At 29.3% G+C, this 19345-nt stretch overlaps 1 protein-coding gene and 1 pseudogene across 1 annotated transcript; one reads left to right on the top strand and one right to left on the bottom strand.

Annotated features, from left to right (window-relative positions):
- Window positions 1–9931: 9931 nt before the first annotated feature.
- On the bottom strand, window positions 9932–14584 carry LOC147073028 (uncharacterized). Its single transcript, XM_085945692.1, has 2 exons — window positions 13663–14584; window positions 9932–9951 (listed from the first exon to the last, which is right to left on the bottom strand). The coding sequence occupies exons 1-2, from the start codon at window positions 14582–14584 to the stop codon at window positions 9932–9934; spliced, it is 942 nt and encodes a 313-aa protein (XP_085801818.1).
- A 2324-nt stretch (window positions 14585–16908) lies between these two features.
- On the top strand, window positions 16909–18990 carry LOC147073027 (uncharacterized; annotated as a pseudogene).
- The last annotated feature ends 355 nt before the right edge of the window (window positions 18991–19345 follow it).

Raw genomic sequence — 19345 nt, 5'->3', positions numbered from 1 at the left:
AAAAGCCTTCAAACTCAATAATAACGTTTCATGGCAATAGAACTATTTATTTCTAGCATCGATAATTATTACAAACCATCCTTAATATTATGTTTTCCCAAATTTCATCATTTTGTAACTAATTTTTAAATTATCTACATTAACTGTTATATATTGGAATATTGAATAATGTTTAAAATGTCACTTACAATAAAATATTTAGTATTACTATACTTTATTTATATGAGTCTTTTTTCCTTTCACTTTCATATGAGAAAATTATTTTTTGTTTTATTATATCCTTAAAATGCTATCTGATTCTGATGAGTTGACCTCTCTGCAAGAATCTTTCGGAATAGACCATAATGCAATAAAAGCTGCATTTGATAAGCTTAAATCTATCAATTGTGCTAAAAAACATTTACCGATTTGTGGATTGCTACTCTTGGAAGATTTGGACGAGGCAATACCAATTATTAGCAATGTTTTGGAAAAAGATTTTGATTTGAAATTTTTACAGGCATTGCAAAGTAGCAAATATTATCAACAAAGGGCTTCGGTTCCGAAAATTATCAAAAATATTCAGTTTCCAGAAAAAAAAGAAATACTTAAAAATTCATTAAAGGACAGAATCATTCAAGTTAATAGAGAGGCTGTTGAAGCAATACTATATTGTTCTCGAAATCGTGAAATGATTTTTAACAACGAAGAATTATTTGATTTGGCAGTCGAGACATTTCACGATAAATATGTACAGAGGCGTATTTTGGCAATAGAGTTACTTCTGCTGAATCAGGAATCTGGTTTCCTCTTGAGTAGTATGATTTCAGATTCTTCTTGGAGAATGAGGCTGAATATGGCTCGTAAATTAAATCAATTTAATTTATGTGATCAGGAAAAAATAATTGAAGGATTGAAAAAAGATTCGGTGGATGAGGTTAGATATCATTTGTGCAAACACATTTATGATTTAAAGCATATTGGATTTATGGATGATTCTGACGAGAATGTTCGTGCTGCTTATTTAAATAACAACATCAATTTAATTGACTCCCAGGAAATATTTGATAAATTGATTAGAGATCCTAGCTGGATTGTAAAAAAATCATTGTTGAAACTGAATGATTATTGGTTTAAAAAAGTTACCCTTCCTCTTCTTGAAACAATGAAGAATATGCAGTGGAGACATTTAATAGAAATACTGGATGTTTTGGAAACAAGAACTGAGGATTGTGGAGTATCAAGATTGCTTGTAGGTGTCTTAATAAATAACCTGAAAAATAAAAATAACGAAATTCGATTTAAATCAAGTAAAATTCTGCTAAAAATTCTCAAGAACTTTGATTTCATTTCAGATTTCGAAAGTGACTTGGTCGAAATTACAAATTCAACGAATTATAGACATAGGCTGGCAACAATTCCACTTTTGGTTGAGTATGATAAAAAATTTGGTACGAGATTGGCAGAGACTTTAAAAACAGATCCAATTGATGCTATAAAGTTTTCACTGAAAGAATATGTTTGTAACGGTATCATTACTGGCTCATGGGCTATAAATTCGACCATAGATCAAATAAATGAACAGATCGATAATTATGTTAAAAAAGTGCCGAAGCAAGAAGCTAATAAAAAGCCTTTGGAATCTAATGGTGATCAATGGATAAACCAAACTGATTCAAGCATAATCAATAATTTTTCGGAAGAAAAAAGTGTTGATATATCCATAGATCGACCAAACAATACTTTGGAATATAAATCCAACGACTCAGGTAAGCAATTGAAAATTTCACAGTTGGAAGACAATTTAAAGTAAATTTAATTTTTTTCTTATAAAAGATTTACTTTATCCAATATCCATGCAAAAGATATTATAACTTGCAATGTGTTTCATTTTTGCTAAGCACATCTTCATAATGTTTGAAGGCTAAAATTTTATGGAAAACCACCCAGGAAATGATATCTATAAGTTCAACAAATCTTATATTCTTTTTCATAGATTCTAAGAGTTGTAAATTTTGTGAAAATTTTCGTTGATTTTTATCCTTATTCTTATAAATATATTTTTTATAGTCCCTGGATATTTATGAGTAACTATTCTGGGAACTCTAATCTTTGCAAAGGTAATCAAAACTCTTGCAAAAGAACGACTAATTCCAAAAAAATTCTAGAAAATGTAAAAGGAAGGTTGTTAGAATCAACAGTAACAGAGGTGATAGATGAAATACTTGAACAATGGAAAAATTTCAAAGAAGTTGGAAAAATTGAAGAAAATGAGGGTACTTCACTAAACTTGGGTGTTGTAGATATATCGGTGTTAAAAACCGATATTGTGAACAAGGATAGTTTTTCTAATAACCAAATATATCGGAAGAATGTGTCGCTGTCCCCAGCAAACTTTTTTAAATACCTTTCAAATGCACCATGGCCCATCCAAAACTATCAATCAATTGATAATAATATACTCGCAAACAGTAAGAGTTTACTTGAAAATATTCAAGAAGATACATATGATATCAATGGTAATATCCATGGCACAGAAACTAATTCTACATTACAGGGTGCTAACCTAATAAACGATATTATAAATGTGTTCCACGACAAAAAATCCTCTTCGGACGAAATCATTTTGAGTGATTCTGAAGATTCTTCTATTTATACAGAACCCTTCAGTATACCAAATCAAAGAATTAAAAATTCATCTGCTATGTCTATATATTTGAAAAATATTAAGAAAATTGAAAGAAATGGTGTCGTTCTATATTCTGATGATCTAAGAAGACTTGAAAATAACAAATGGCTAAATGACAAAATAATAAATGTTTATTTGGACTTAATGAATCGAGATAATAGTGAAATATTCTGCTTTGATACGTTTTTCAGTGGATCTTTATTAAAACACGGAGTAGATCAAACTATTAAATGGATAGTAGAGGACAAGCGAATTTGTAAAATTTTTAACTGTAAATACTTAGTATTTCCAATTCATTCGAACTCTCATTGGTCCATTCTTATATTCCAAAATGAAGTTCTTTGTGCATATGATAGCCTAAATGCCTTGGATCATCGTTCATTTCTATGTGTAAGGTCTCTAATCCTCAACGTTTTAGGAGTTAAGTTTATAAAAGGAAAAAAAATGAGTAACATTCCTAGGCAAATGAATTGCGATGACTGTGGTGTATTTGCTTGTATGTATGCTAAATTTGTTGGATATGATTTACAAATGTTTGAAAGTTTCCAGGTTCCAAAATTGAGAAGCCAAATGCTACATGAAATATTGGCATGTAAAATACTCTATAAAGATTAAAAGTAAACTATTGAATATATTTTTAGATGTATGACTAGTTTATTAAATCAAAAATAGTTTCTGGCATTAATTCTGTTGTTAATGTACATTACCTATCTCAGGGTTAAGAATTCTTTTTTAACTCTGTATGAATATAGTTGAGAATATAACCAAATATTCATATATATATCTCTTACTCCAAACTAATATTTCCTAAAGATATGAAATTCAAATCCCCTAAAGCTAATTGTCATATCTCCTTTTAGGAATATTTTATCGAAATTTGTATTAAATAACCCCTGAATGAATATTTGTAAAATACTTAATGGTTATATAGATCGATTTGTAAGAATTTTCAGATCAAAAAGACTTAAAGTTACGGTGCTGGGCTTAAATCGATCCGGAAAAACTTCTATTATCCAAAAAATTGATAAAAGTATTAAAAATATTAAATCAACCAAAAAATTTCAACAAAAATATTTATTCGTAAAAGATGATGTCAAGTTTAAAATTAAGGAAATCACACACGTAACTAGATGGGATAAAGGTTATGATGAAGCAGATTGTCTTATATATGTTGTGAATTCTGCGGAGTGTTTACATTTAAATGAGAAATTTTTTACCGAATTAATTGAAAGACATGATAATAAAAAAGCCTTATTAGTTTTGTGTACTATGAGTGATAAACACAATAGTGTATACTGTAAAGAAGTAATAACTAAAATGAACCTGATGAATTGTAAATTGGATGATATTAGTGTATTTTCTGTATCGAGTAAGACGGGACAAAACTGTCATTTGATTAGTGAGTGGTTAGAATTACGTGTCAGAGACAAATTATTATAAATTAGATTGTTGAAAACAATACTATATAAATTTTTTACTTTGCAAAAAGTTATTTCTAGACATATCTATACCTAACATTTTCATTCATAATTTTTATATATTTTAACAACATGAAACCATTAGATTGTTCGTTGAAGCTATAACATAAGATATTATTCTGATATTGCGTAGTTATTGGAAAGTTATCACTGGTATGGATCATAAAACACATGATTATCTTTACTTTGTTTCACATACCTATATCCTAATCTGTTCATTCATTATTTCATCACATATTTAAGATTGTTTTTTTAAGAAGAATCTGAAATCCTCAAAAATATTATAAAAGACTAACCTGCAAGATGTGCTATACTAATTCTTTCATTATAAAATAATTTCTTTGATGAACGTACTATACAAACAATTATACTAAGGACATTACACCTTAATTAATAAAAGAAAAATCTTTAGGATTTTGAAAAGTATAATTTCGAGAGTAACAGTTTTTTATAATATTATTCAATACAAATAGTATATAGCTTTTCTAAAATAGACCTGAATTGTGTGGAAAAGTGTTTGAATTAAATAGAATTTAATCATTTACTGCCATCTCTTGAATTTTTGACATTAGGTATCCTTTCCATGCAGATAATAGGGAGCTTTGATCATCTTCATTATCTTCACTGTCAGCCTCAACTTCATCAAGTTTGACACTTTTAAGTAGCTTACTCTTTTCCTCTTCTGATGCCTCTACATATGGTCTCCAGATCAATGAAGATAGACGAGTATAAACCTTTTTAAAAATTAATTTTCCATTACAATTAAATACTTGAACCATTCCCCCAGTTGAATCAGATCTTGAATATGTAGCAAAATATAGACCTGACTGACTCCATGAAATACCCGTACATAGCTTGTGATTGAAAAGTGATCTCAATTTTCCACAATCATAAATTTCTAAATTCGAACTATTATAATCATAAACCACTGTTACAGAATTCCTACAAGAAATTATTACATCAGAATCCTTTTTGATTGATTTAATCAAAATAAAAGCATATTTCTTCTTTTCATAAAACAGAAGATGTTTATCTTCTGTTAGCACAACAAAGTTATTTTTGGAAGCAAAGAATTTAATTGGTTTACTTTCTAAATTAGTTATGGTAATTTCCTTACCACAATATGACTCGATAATATGATGAACTGTAGAGTTTATCGATTTTGACAGAAGTACAAACAATTTATTTCCCGAAAAGTAAAATTTGTAACTTGTGACATTACTGTGGTTTTTCTCTGATATAATTGATTCCTTTGGATTTATCTTATCTGAAGAGTTGTCCATTAATTCAAAATTGTCTTGTAAAACTTCAAAAATAATTTTTTGTAATTTCCCCTCAATAAATTTGACTACTTTATTTCCAGCCCATTCCTGTATGTTTTCATAAGGCTCTTCCACATTTGTTTTAAGACAGTAGATTATCTTATCCTTAGATAGTTTTATTCTATTTTCAGAAATTTGAAAATCTTGGTTTCTGAATTTATAAACCAACTCCCCAGTTTGTATGTTATAAACACGTGCCTTCTTATTTGTATGGAATGCTGCAAACTTATCGGTTAAGCTAAATTGGGCACCTAAAATCTCATCATCCATTTCTGACTCAAATAGCTTATTTAAATCTTCATTTGCATAAAATATAATTTTGTTATTCTTCATAAAGGCAAAGATATTTCCACAGTGACTTATTTCAAATTTGGGGATTCCTGGTATTACAAACTTGGAAATAATTTCTTTTTTTTCAATTTCTAGTATTTCAAATTTGTCCGAATATCCAATAACTAAATTTTCACTGTTTTGCCAGGAATAGTCATAGGTGATTTCTTCCAGACTTTCACATTTCATTTCCTTTGGTTTTTTGTAAAATTGGGAAGAAGTCATTGCAATAACTCCAAGCTCTTTTAGAGAATTAATTAGTTTTGGAGTTTCTATATTTGTAGCCGTAAATACAACAGTCTTTGATTCCTCATCATAGACAGATGTACGGCCTCGGATAATATCTTTAATTTTTTCTAAATCACCAATTGCAACAACTTTTGAGTCCATGGATAAAAAAGGAAAGTATTTTAAAAGTGTGAATTTTTATACAGATTTGGGAAATTGAATAAACCATTATGGTAAAACTTTTTGGTATCATTCAGTTTGTATTTTAGAGTTCATGAAACTTATCACAAGTGCTTTTCAAAAGAATTCGTATTTATTTAGTCATAGTAATACATACGAAAGATGAGACTGTAGGAAAATCAAGAGTCTTTTAAGCCCTTGAAATAATTCTATAATTAATTTTAATATTATGATTATTAGATGATGTTTATATGCTATTGTATCATAATATCTAGCTGATACCATTTAGAGACAACCAATATTATTAAACAGACCATATTTTAGAACATACTTCTGATCAATTAAATACAATCTCTGCTCAAACTAATTACAAAATAATTGATATAATAAAAAAACCTTCAATGCTATTGTAGCTCAAGCAAGAGGTTATTAAATAATACAAACTGATGAGGTTCCACCAAAATCTATTACAAATAATTTAATTGTATTTAATCATCATATACCATCGAAACTCCATAGTTAAAGTCTTCAAAGTCGTATTCCCCACAAAACCCAACAGTGAGATTCTCACATAGTTTTTCTTCCCAACTAAATCCTACAGTTGCAAAATTATCAATACTACATTTTATTTCACTCCGGTTATTTTTGATTCTGGATCCAATTTGAATGCCTTTATTTTCTCTTGATTTTTTCAATTCTACTCCCAACTCAAGGCCACCGATATTCATAAATTTTTTATAGAAAGACACAGTTAGCAGATTAAATTTCTGTAAACTCATACAGCTGACAAAATTATTATGCTCTATTCTACTACATAATCCCATTGTAAGATGATTATTTAAACTAACAATTTCGAATCCACAATTCAGTATTCCAAAAGATTTCCAGCAATTTCCTATATAGATCAAACTTGAGGCTTCAAAAGCCGGCTTGACTAACTTTATTGCAATATTATAAAGATTAGAATTATAAATATACTCCAATTGGGAGAATATTTCTCTGTTTTTACTTACAATAGACTGATATTTGGTGATATAAGAAGAAATCGCGTTATTAGGTTTATAGGGCTTATTCTTATCTCTATCACAACCTTTACTATTTCCGTTTCTGAGAATCAATGAACTTTTTATTTGAAATGACCCGGTTGGTTCAAAACCAAACTGAAATATATTCTGGCAATTACTTTTATTGCTTAAATTCCTTTCTCCAAAAAGTGTTGCGAAATACTGTTTCGAATTATTATTGATTATTCCAGTAAGTTGAATATTTTTGGTAAATGTCTTGTTTACCTCTGTTCTGATTCCAAAGTTGATATTAGGATGAAGGATTGACTGTATCTCGTAATTATAGGAGTCATAGGAGGTTTTTAGAAAATCAGCCATTGAAAAATGGGTGTGTTAAAAAAATTAAGTTTAAGTGACAAACGATAATTTACTAATTAAACAAATAAATATTGAATAGATGATACTGTTGCTACATTATAAGGCTACATTTTAATTAATACTACCCTAAAAAATTATCACAAATATCTTTCATAATTAGATTGTCATGAATAAACCATTACTGCATATACTAGACATCTTGTCATACCTGAAGAGCTGTTCTTAATATATGAGATTTATCAATAATCTATTTCAATAATATTTGGATGGTGATCAAATATATTTCATACTGGTTCCTACTTAAACTGTTTGTTTTTAACAATAAAGCTGTTAAGTAAGCTTACTTGTGCTTTTTCCAACCCCTTGCCAAAATGTACTCTATAATAAATTACAGATTTAAATCCTGTAAGAATTACTCAACGATTAAGTTTGAGGGTGCTTCAATCAGTCTGTGGGAGTTAAAATATGAAATTGTTAATGCAAGGAAAATGAATGCGAAGGATTTCGATCTTATTTTTTTTGACGAATTTGATGAGAAAATTGAAGATGAGTATGCAAAAATCCCCAAAAACACCAATATCATAATAACAAGGGTTCCCTCATGGATGACAAACAACACCATTAAATTTAGTAAAACTTCTCAGAACAAATTTAGAGAACCTCCAGAATCTTACACATGCTTTCGTTGTGGAATGAAAGGTCACTTTATACAGCATTGTCCCACTAACGATGATAAGAATTTTGATGTAATTCGTGTTAAAGCACCTTCTGGAATTCCCAAGGAATTTTTGGAAAAAGTTGAAATTAAAGAAGAAGCCTTAAGCAGTGGTACAAATCCAAACAATACGAATATTACAAAATCTGTCACCAAATCAATTCTCTATGATGGAACCTTTGTACAAGCTAGACCACAGCTACAAGAATGGAAGAAGTTAACAAATATAGGTAAGAAGAGATCTCAAAATATTCCAGAACAATTCAAGTGTAATGAATGTCTTGGTATTCTTTCGAAACCACATAGAGCTTCATGTAGACATTATTATTGTGAAGGCTGTGCATTTATTGGAGAGAGATGTGTAAAATGTAGAAAATTAATTAATTTTTTAGATTTCGATGAGAATTTAGAGAGAGAGATAGAACAAAAGTTTGGAAAGTAAAAGGTATGAATGAAGATAACGAATTCTGCTATCTCAAGTTGTTAAATGACATAAAATAAATAATCAGACATCAGGCAATATACCTGAATTTTAAACAAAAGCGTGGATCAGTATTAGTAATACAATTTTGAATTTAATAAATACTCTATAAACCTAATGTTAGTAGAACATCTGCTTCAATAGAAACAAACTATTGCTCTCTTTATTCTAGCAAGACTTTGCAGTGCTGCTTTATTTAAAAACAAATTTTAATGGCATAGTAAATCAAAAGATATCTTGTTAAAAATATTTTACCAAATACATTTCTTAAAAGTGTCTTGTTAGAACTATTTTGTTAGCTCAAACAACTTGATTGTTATTCTCTGGAACGAACACTGCAGAAAACCACAGCTTCAATGAGAGAATGGGGCTCAAAAAACAACAAAAATTTTGTAAAAAACAGTTGGAAGGTTTCTGATACAAAATTCTAAGAGGCCAGTCACCCACACAACAAATAATATAGGTGTTGTGTCATAAAATCTTTCAAGCTATTGAAACATGCTTTCATTGTAGAAATTGAAGATATTCAAAGATTAGGTTTTGAGTTTAACTGGTTCTAAAAACCAATCTAATAAGATTGAATCGTAGTATTCAGTAATAGGATTACATGTAAACTACACTTACAGATAAACCTAGTAATCAAAAACTTGGAATGATACAAAGTAATGATTTCAACACTTTAACTTAAAAATTTATGGTATATTTTGTAAATATACCATTTTACCAAAGCATAATCTGTTTAGATACTCCAGTATATAATTTCCTCGTTAGAAATTTCTAAAAAGTGATCATAATACTTATCTTTGAATGGTGTTCTGAAACGCCAATAATATGTTTGGATTGTAGTTTTACTTACCAATTTTAACATACCAAATGTTTAGAAAATATATGACGATTGAGTTAGCAATACTTAAAATTCATTTTGATAGACCGAATTAATAAATCTTAACCAATTAAAATCTATAAGTTTTAAAATTCAAAATAATAGAATTCTACAATGTGAAGCAGCCTCTGCTAAATTAATAATTTTTAATTAAAATAATTTCTTGAAAACTTTCCAATTAAGTAATTTTGTTTTGAGAAATAAAATTTTTTAATTTTCGAATAGTTCAGTGTTATTTCTATGGCAAAAGTCTGTTTTGAAATTCTACTTTTTGTTGATGTGTCCTGATCGCATAAATAAATAACTTATCAGAAAAATGTTTTAATTTAACAAGTATTAACTGACTGGACAGCTTCAACAAATTATTACTAAAAACGGGTCTTGTATTTCCGAAGTGTACTTTTGAAACACTATGATTTTAATATAGTAAATATTTTGAAAGTAAATAATTCCTGATTTTTTTGAAAAGAGTTGCTGATGTCTTAACTTTTCAATTATTAGGAAATAATTTTCTGAGCGAGCATAAATCTTAGTTGTTTTTGATTTTCTATTATTTTTTAATTAAAATTCAAATCAATATTTTGAAATTAAAAATATCATTCTTCATCATAAGTTTCCCCTCTGAAAATGAAATTAAAGCCTAAAAAAATCTTAAAGTCTGATGCTCTACTAGGCTTACTCAAACTTCAAGCCCAAGATAAGAAAGATTCGACATACCCAAATTGTAGAAAAAATAAATTTCAGCTGTCACTTTTGGAACATATTTTTTCTACAACTCGATATCCAAATCAAAAAACCAAAGAAGACCTGTCATACATATTAAATATGAATGTTAGGACTATTGGAGTTTGGTTTCAAAATACTCGAAACGAAAGATTTTTAAACCAATGTAATAGATGCTCATTATGCATTCAGAACGGACAGTCACGTAGACTCAAATGTAACCATTTGGAAAATGATATCAAAAGACAAATTTATTTTAGCAAATCACAGAGTAAAATGACTGCGAGTGAACTAAACTCATACATGCTATTTGAATTTGCATATTCGTATTTTTCTGAAAATACAAAAAAGGCATACGATGACTTTTTCAATGGATAGTTTGTTTACTTTGAATTAACAGATCAAAGTTTAAAGACGGTAAATAAACAAAATTGCACATTTGTTTGATGGGATTATTTTTAAAACTTTGTAAAACTAAGTTTCAAACAAACTCTATGATAGTTAATTCATTGAACCTATAAACCAAAATCTTAGATGAATTGCTATTTATTTCCAAAACCTTTACGATACTATATATTTGTGTTATTTATTGATAAAATCATTTAGCCTATAATATAGCCTATTCGAGTTACAATATCTTTTCCGCATTCTATTTACTATAATCATAAAATATACTTGTAATCCGAAAAATATTAAAATAAGGCACGTTGGAACATAAAGCACTAGAAGAGTAGGGATATAAGGAATATTAACAAAATACCCTAGATGAAGTAAAATAAATGAAATTGTAGAGATGATAATAATCATTGAACCATAAAACTGTCTAGCCAATTTTAAATTGTTAATCATTGATAAGAGGGGGGGTATTTTACAATAAATATAAAGATTAGTTGAAACATATAATGCTTCATATGTTGTTAATTATGGAAAAAAATTGTTTACTAGTCATATTAAAGAGAATGTGTTACGTTTTCTACTAGTAGGCAATTAACTAATCACAAATTGATCCAGACATTTTATAAATATAAATTCAAATACCTTTCTAGGGATATGTGTTAGTTTAAAAGTTTTGAACATATATCTTGGTATTAGTAGCAATATTATTATTTAGTAAAATGATTGGGAAAATTTATATTATTTCTCTTAGCAAAACTAGATAATTTCAATTCACTAGACATATATCACTGCATATACCTGGTTATTTTTATTAAGTTAAAATAAAAAATCAATTTTGAGCTTAGCCAATGTAATATAGCGCTGGAAAAATAGGTATAAATATCTGTATTAAATGAGATCAAAGAAAATTATGAAATATTATTAATCCAAATCAAAAGAAAAAACTTATTTAAATAGTATAATTTACAAACAATATGTTAATAACAATCCTCTTTTATTGGAGAATCAATCGATTTCATCATTAGGTCTCTGAATTCTTGGCTCATATGGGTTCTCTGAATAATTATTGACTCCAGTATCCCTAACGAATCTACCTTCATACACCTCTTTGAGATCATACCCCTCTACAAGCCCAATCTCTTCTATTTTCTGCAAGACAAAATGCTTGATTCGATAGCTGTTAGAGCAATCATCCGGAAACATTTTGAAAATTACTGATAGACATTTGTTCTTTATAGTTTCGGAAGGTTCATAATAGTAAAAACGCAAATATTTCACAATGAAATCTAAAAACAGATCAACAATGCTTGGATAGGATTGAAACAAAAACAATCTAGATTCACTGGCTGTGGTTTGGTTGGGATCATGTATACTTTTAGAATCTGCTGAGGTTACAGATTTAGACTCTTTGGTGGGTAATAGCAAACTCTTTCCCTTTAGCTTCAGTCTATATCTTGTATTATCCAAAAGAATATCTTTGATCAATTTATAGATGATTTTTAGATCTTCTTTTAATTGATTAAGGTATTCATTCAAATCATCAGAACAAGGGACTGGGGTCTTATTTGGAATTGAAAGAATTATCCCATCTATATACTCATGTATTCCTAAAATCTTAGTATCTCGGATAGAGTGTGGATCGTATAGTCTAATCCATTGGTTGTGTACATTGAATATTAGAAAATTAATCAAATTAAAAAATTTTGTGTCTTTTTTATATATTTTGGTCAAATTTGTTTCGAACTCAAATGTGCAATTAGCCTCTTTGGTCATAAAGTTATTAAATTTCTTTAAAACCTTTTTGGGATCCTCCGTCATTACTCCTTTATAAATAAAAAAATTATCTAGTTTACATTCTAATTCAACTGCTTCTGTTTCACCTTCGAATGGCTCTAGGAAGTCATCTTCATAATCGTACTCCTCTATTCGTTGTCTTTTCTTCTTTACAGGATTTAAATCAATCTCCTTACTTGAGAATAAATCTACTTCATACTCCTGAGTTACATGTATTTGATTTGAAGACTTTAAAGATGGCACTCTCATAAATATCACGGGCGAAAATATTTTTAATTTTTGGTTGAAAATGGGATAATGATATAGTACAATTTGCCATGAAATCTTCAGAAGAGAAAGGACTCTTTGAATGGTAAAAATGAAATTTTTTAATTCAATCTATTAATATTTTAGTCATATACTGCAGGAGGAATTGATAGTATTAAAACATTAACTAAAGATGAATTATTTATTTGGTTATATTGTTCGTCCATGTTTTCTGGAAATTGCTCTAAATGCATGCTTTGGTGTTTTATTATAATAAGTTCCAAGCCCTGATCTTGATTTCTTATTGAAATTTACGGTATTCTTATTTGGAATAATTAAGTCATAATGGCTGGCACGAGATATATCGATCTGATGATTTTTAACAGGTGCATTGGATCTTTTGTTGAAAATGGATTTCATATTTGCACTGATTCGTGCATTATTAACATCCTCGTATAATTTCTGCTCTTCATTATTGAGTGTGTCAAATTGCCTTAGTGCTGGAACTTCAATACTTGATAATCTTTCATATATATTATCACCTATGAAATCAGAAATGTTTTTCCCATTCATAATTTCGGGAATAATATCGTATTTATGCTCAGTAAAGTACGACTCTCTCTCCTCAACATCACGAAATCTGTTAACACCCAAATGGATATTATCATATTTTGGATTAATCTCGCTTGGCTGAGTAACACGAATCCTATGAGTAAAATGATTGATCTTTTCTTTTTTGTCTTCGAATCGTTCATTCAGGAGCATTTCACAAGCCATCTTCTTAGCAATTTCAATATTAATATCTTCTGTTGTAGATAATGTAATATATTGCTTACCAGAAACAAAATTCCTGATTATCTCATTTTGATTGAAATCAAAATCGATTAAGTCACATTTTGAAAATACAATTAGAATCTTTGAATTCAAGAGAGGTGAGATATTTTCAAATAGACTAATCTGATCCTCAATGGAATATCCACAACTTTCACTCAAATCCATAAAGTACATCACTGATGATTTTAAGTGTGCTAAGGCTGTAATAGAAAGCATCTCCACCTTATTTCTATCTTCTAACTGGTGATCCAAAATACCTGGGGTATCGATGATTTGATATTTCAATTGATCTTCCTCAAAATGACCTACAAACAAACTCTTTGTAGTAAATGCGTATGGCTGAATCTCTGTTTTACAATTTGTAATTGAGTTTATGAATGAACTCTTTCCTACATTTGGAAATCCAGACACTATAATAGTTCTAAATAGTGGATCAATGGAGGGTAACCGACTTAAATGTTGCCTAACAGACTCTAAATATGTAAGCGAATCCTTAATTTTCATAATGTATGTGGCCATCTGGCCTAATGAAGCTCTTTTTAAACATTTACATCTATAAAGGCTATCCCCAAACTTTATTAGCTTTAAGGAATTAGCCATTATGGAATTAATTTTACTTTTTGTCGAATTGACATGGCCTAGAGCAATTTTGTAAGAATCCCTATCATAAAGGATGGAAATTAAGTCACCATAAAATGGATGAATATCCTCCATTACGGGGAAATCTGCAACAATGGTGGATAATTTTTTTGTAAACTCTTCTGCGGTATGCTTTACTTTTCTAATGTAAAAATCCCTAATTCTATTGATTTCGTAAGATGGATGTGTAACAGTGGGCGTTTTCCTATTTGTATTACTTAAGCAGATATCTATTAAATCTTTCGATTGTGGAACTTGATTAATGTAGCCAAAAGATCTATGCATTTGGGGACTTAAAAATTTTCAATAAAATTTTTTGGTTAAAAAAGTTTTAAATATACAAAAAATAATATTATGGTGGTTTTAAGTGTAAAGACATTTGAGTGATCTTAATTATTGTATACCAACATTCAAATGATTTTAATGTGGAAAATTGCCAGTCTTGATAACATTTAAAAATTAATTATTACTCATTCCCCCTTTAAATGGTTAGAATAAAAAGAAGAGAAGAGAGAAAAACTATCTTAAATATAAATAGTAATCCATCTCATGGGCTCAAGGAATTATTAGAGATTCGTGGAGATTATTTAAAAATTCAGGAGGAATTTGATTTTTATAAGAACGCTGATAAGTGTATCAAACTGTGTTCTAAGAAGAACTCTAACATCTTTCTAAGTGAACAGAATGGCTTCCTAGTCTTAGGAAGGATTTATGAACATGAAATCATCGATTTGATTAAATTTGAAATTTTGGAGCAGAAATCTTCTGCAGATTTTCCAAATATTATTTCAGCTGAGCTTTGGTGCAAGTATGCATTGATTTGTATAAATGTAACTGATAAGAGGCTTGAAAATGTCTTTATTGATTTGTTCAATCAGAAGTCACGGAAACTTAATTTAAGTTTCCAATATGCTTGGATTTTGGAGGGGATGAACGGTGAAGATAACGGGGATAACAGAGATAATGAGTTAGAATTCCAGAGTTATTCTTTGAAATATGTTAGAATTTTGAAAAATGATGACTATGAAGAGATTGGACCCTCTTTCAAATTGAAGATCAACCAACACTTTTACTCTGAGGATATATTTGAGGCTGCCATGAAGACGAATGTGGCAAAGAAGATTAAGAATATTTCTAAGACAGATCTTAAGGATAAGATTGGGAGAGTATACGTTGATAAACAAGATTTAAAAAATATAAGGATTAAGAAAACAATAAAGCGAGTGGGAAAAATATCGAAGTAGACAGAATAAAATATTTTATTATTTAGCTACACTTAGTTATTATAACAAGACTCTTTAATAGCCAGTTTTGGAAATTAATATATTCATTTTTCTTGTGTATAGGTTGAATATGTATGATGATTTTAATTAATAGTGTTAATTTAAAACAATACATCTATTCCTACTTTCTTGGAATATTAGAATAGTATTTGAACAAATTACATTAAACATGATAATAATGTTGGAAATATCTTTTTGTCAAATATAATTAATATCCTAGTAGCTGTAAATAATGGAAAGAACTTTTATTTTACATCTATGATATGTTCAATTTATACAATATATCTTACAAAATTGATGCAATGTTTCAGTTTGTCAATTTATCTTTGTGACGATTATAAAGTTGTTCTATAATATTCCCTTAAAATGTTTGTTTTTCAGGGTCAAATTATACAAACCTTTCCAGTTGATTGTGATTTCATCGAAGTCAAATTTTACTCTACTTTCTATTATAAACCCTCCAAATTCATCAGAGTTCCTTGTTCAACCCAGCAAACTGGCTTTGAAAGTGGTTTGATAATAAATTATTACAAAAAAAAAAGGAAGCTGTACAGTGAAGAAGACAAGTATAAGGTAAACGCATCTTTATTAAATAAGCACACCATAAGTAGCGATATGTCAGGAGTTTGTTCTAATACATTGGAGAACTCTGTAAATATAACGGAGAATTTTTCCAAGGTACCAAGAGATTTCATAAGCACATCGGAAAATCCATCATTTTTTGATTTTGAAGAAATACATTTTGGCTATCCGGATTATCTTCTTGTAAAGTGTCAAACATTTCTGGTTAGAAAACCTTTTAAAGTTATTAAGAATGATAAAATCTTATCAATCATCAATTTTTCAGATCTGGGTTATGAAATTGTAGAGCAATTTGGGATATTTTTACAAGAGATTGAAACTGGAAAATATTTGATAAAAGGCAAAGAAATGAAAAAAATAATTCTAAGATGTGGGCCTGTTTTTTATACTGAAGAATTTCACTAGAGAGTTCCAATCCAAACAAGTTGATTAAACGTTTCGAATCTGCCAAATAATGAATTGGTTTGTCAGTTATTAATTAAGATTAACTATCTATAATAGTTGATCTTGTAAATATTTTCTTTAGAGTTCTATAAAATCATTCATTCATTATATTATTCTTGAGAATAATTTTTTTCATCAAATATGAACTCTGTTATGCTGACTAAATTTCATTTGATTGTTGGATATGTTGAACTAGATAGATTTACTTGTGGTTTTTATCTATTTATAGCCAACATTGTTTAATTTCTAATGACATTTTTTTATTTTATAAAATTTTACCCAAGAATGGAAAACCTACAGATGAGCTTTTATGATTATTTAGAAAGTTCTGAATCAGTTAAACAGAGGATTTCAGAAATAATTCAAGGAAATGGGGAAACTTATTTCTTAGATCTAAATAACGTCACGAACCCGATGCTCTATAGGCAAATCCATAAGAATTTTCGCAGTAACTATTCGGAACTTTGTAAATCATTTGAAATATTCTGCTTGAAGCATTTTAATAGGAAGATTGATCTGTCTTTCTACAATCCTTCAATTCATGTAGCAATTCGAGAAATTAAATCTAACTTGTTGGGAAATTTGATATCATTCAATGGGACAGTTACAAGAACAACCCAAGTAAGGCCAGAGTTGATTAAGGCATCATTCAAATGTAAAAATTGTGCAACAGTCATAAACAATGTGGAACAGCAATATAAGTATACTGAACCGGTATTCTGTCCGAATCATTTATGCTCAAATCGGACTAATTTTGAAATAATCACTGAGAAGTGTGAATTTTCAAATTGGCAGAGAATACATATTCAAGAATCTACAGAAGAGATTCCTAAAGGAAGCCTTCCCAGAAATGTGGACTTAATAGTTAGGAATGAACTATGTGAACAGATTAAGCCAGGTCAACATCTGAGGTTTACCGGGTATCCGGTTGTCATTCCGGATGTTGGATCGATGGGTACATCTACAAAATCCATTGGAGAGTTTCGTGGTGTTTTGGATGAGAATAAATCTACTAAGGCCCCAATTGGAAAGGAACTGAATTATAAGATATCGTTTTTTTGTATTCATGCTGATATTGAAAATCATGTTGAAAGCATTGATGCATCACTGCTGAATAGAATTCAAACAACCCCAGATTTATACAACAAATTAGCTGAGTCACTATTTCCCACAATTCATGGGCATTCAAATATTAAATGTGCAATTCTATTAATGTTGGTCTCTGGATGTTCTAAAAAGAATGAAGACATTAAACTGAGAGGAGATATTAATGTATTATTGGTTGGAGATCCAGGAACTGCCAAAAGTCAGTTTTTAAAACAAACGTCTTCTCTTTTACCATCATCAGTTTACACAAGTGGTAAATCCAGTAGCGCAGCTGGATTGACTGCAGCAGTTATCAAAGATTCATCAGGAGAATTTTCTATTGAAGCTGGAGCACTTATGCTGAGTGACGAAGGAATATGCTGTATTGATGAGTTTGATAAGATGACATTTAAGGACCAAGTTTCCATTCATGAGGCTATGGAACAGCAAACCATTACAATTGCAAAGGCAGGAATCAATGCAACTCTAAATTCCAGGACATCTATTTTAGCTGCTGCAAATCCTATTAGGGGCAGATATGACAATAGGAAAACTCTTCGACAAAATGTTAATCTCAGCCCGGCAATAATGAGTAGGTTTGATTTATATTTTGTGCTAATTGATAGGGTTGATGCAGAAAACGATAGAAATATCAGCAAGTATATACTATCAAATCATCGTCGATTCAATGGTAACGATTCTTCGAGTGTTAACATTGTCACTCCTTTCACTGTCGATGAGGCCGTAGTATTTATAAAACATGTCAGAAAGAGAAATCCCAAAATATCAGAGGATGCCAAGGTTGAATTGGCTGATAGATATGTTAAGTTAAGACAAGAATCTTTAATCAATACGAACAACTATAAGATGACAGTTAGACATTTGGAGAGTTTGATCAGACTTAGTGAAGCACTTGCCAAAATTCATAACTCAGATGTTACGATTCAGCATATAAACGAGGCATATAGGCTATTGAAATCTTCTTTGATTGAAATTAAAAGTGATGACATCATTCTGAGTGCACAGGGTGATGTAGAGACAGGATATTCTATCAGCAGCCGGGACTATCTTAGAATTACAAATAGCTTGATTTATCTTATAAAATCAAATGATTTGCCCAAAGAAGCAATTGTTATTAAATATTTGGAGATGATTGAGGATACACTTGAGAACTCAGATATGCTGGAGATGGAAAAGGATAGAGCAGAGAGGGTTATTGGATTTTTAATGAATAATGAGGGTGTTCTATATGAATTGGAAGGTAATATTTATGTCCATCCAAATTATGACTGTTGATTAAAGTTATTGTTGATATATAACATCTTACTAATCAATATCTATAGTAATAACTCTAGAAATTGATCATGTGAATGACATTCTGGTTTGTATATTGAGTTTTTAATGAAATCAAACACTTTTCTCATGCATTAAAATATATGATAAACATTCCAAGGTAGCATCTAGAACTTCTTGGTAAGAAAATAATTACTTTATAGTCGAAACAGTAAAAATTCTTTATCTTTGCCTTGTATTTCATGCAGCTAATCATTCATTTGTAAAAAAGATATCATTATGGATATATCTCACTTCTAAATTATAATATATCTTAAAATAGAAATTTATGCAAATGTGAGAAAAAAATCAAATATAT

This window comes from Rhyacophila brunnea, unplaced genomic scaffold (assembly GCF_057557595.1).
Source record: "Rhyacophila brunnea isolate RB1 unplaced genomic scaffold, BYU_Rbru_1.0 scaffold_188, whole genome shotgun sequence".
NCBI classification, from domain to species: domain Eukaryota; kingdom Metazoa; phylum Arthropoda; class Insecta; order Trichoptera; family Rhyacophilidae; genus Rhyacophila; species Rhyacophila brunnea.
The sequence above is the reverse complement of the archived record's forward strand: the minus strand, read 5'-3'. Positions and strand labels throughout refer to the sequence as shown.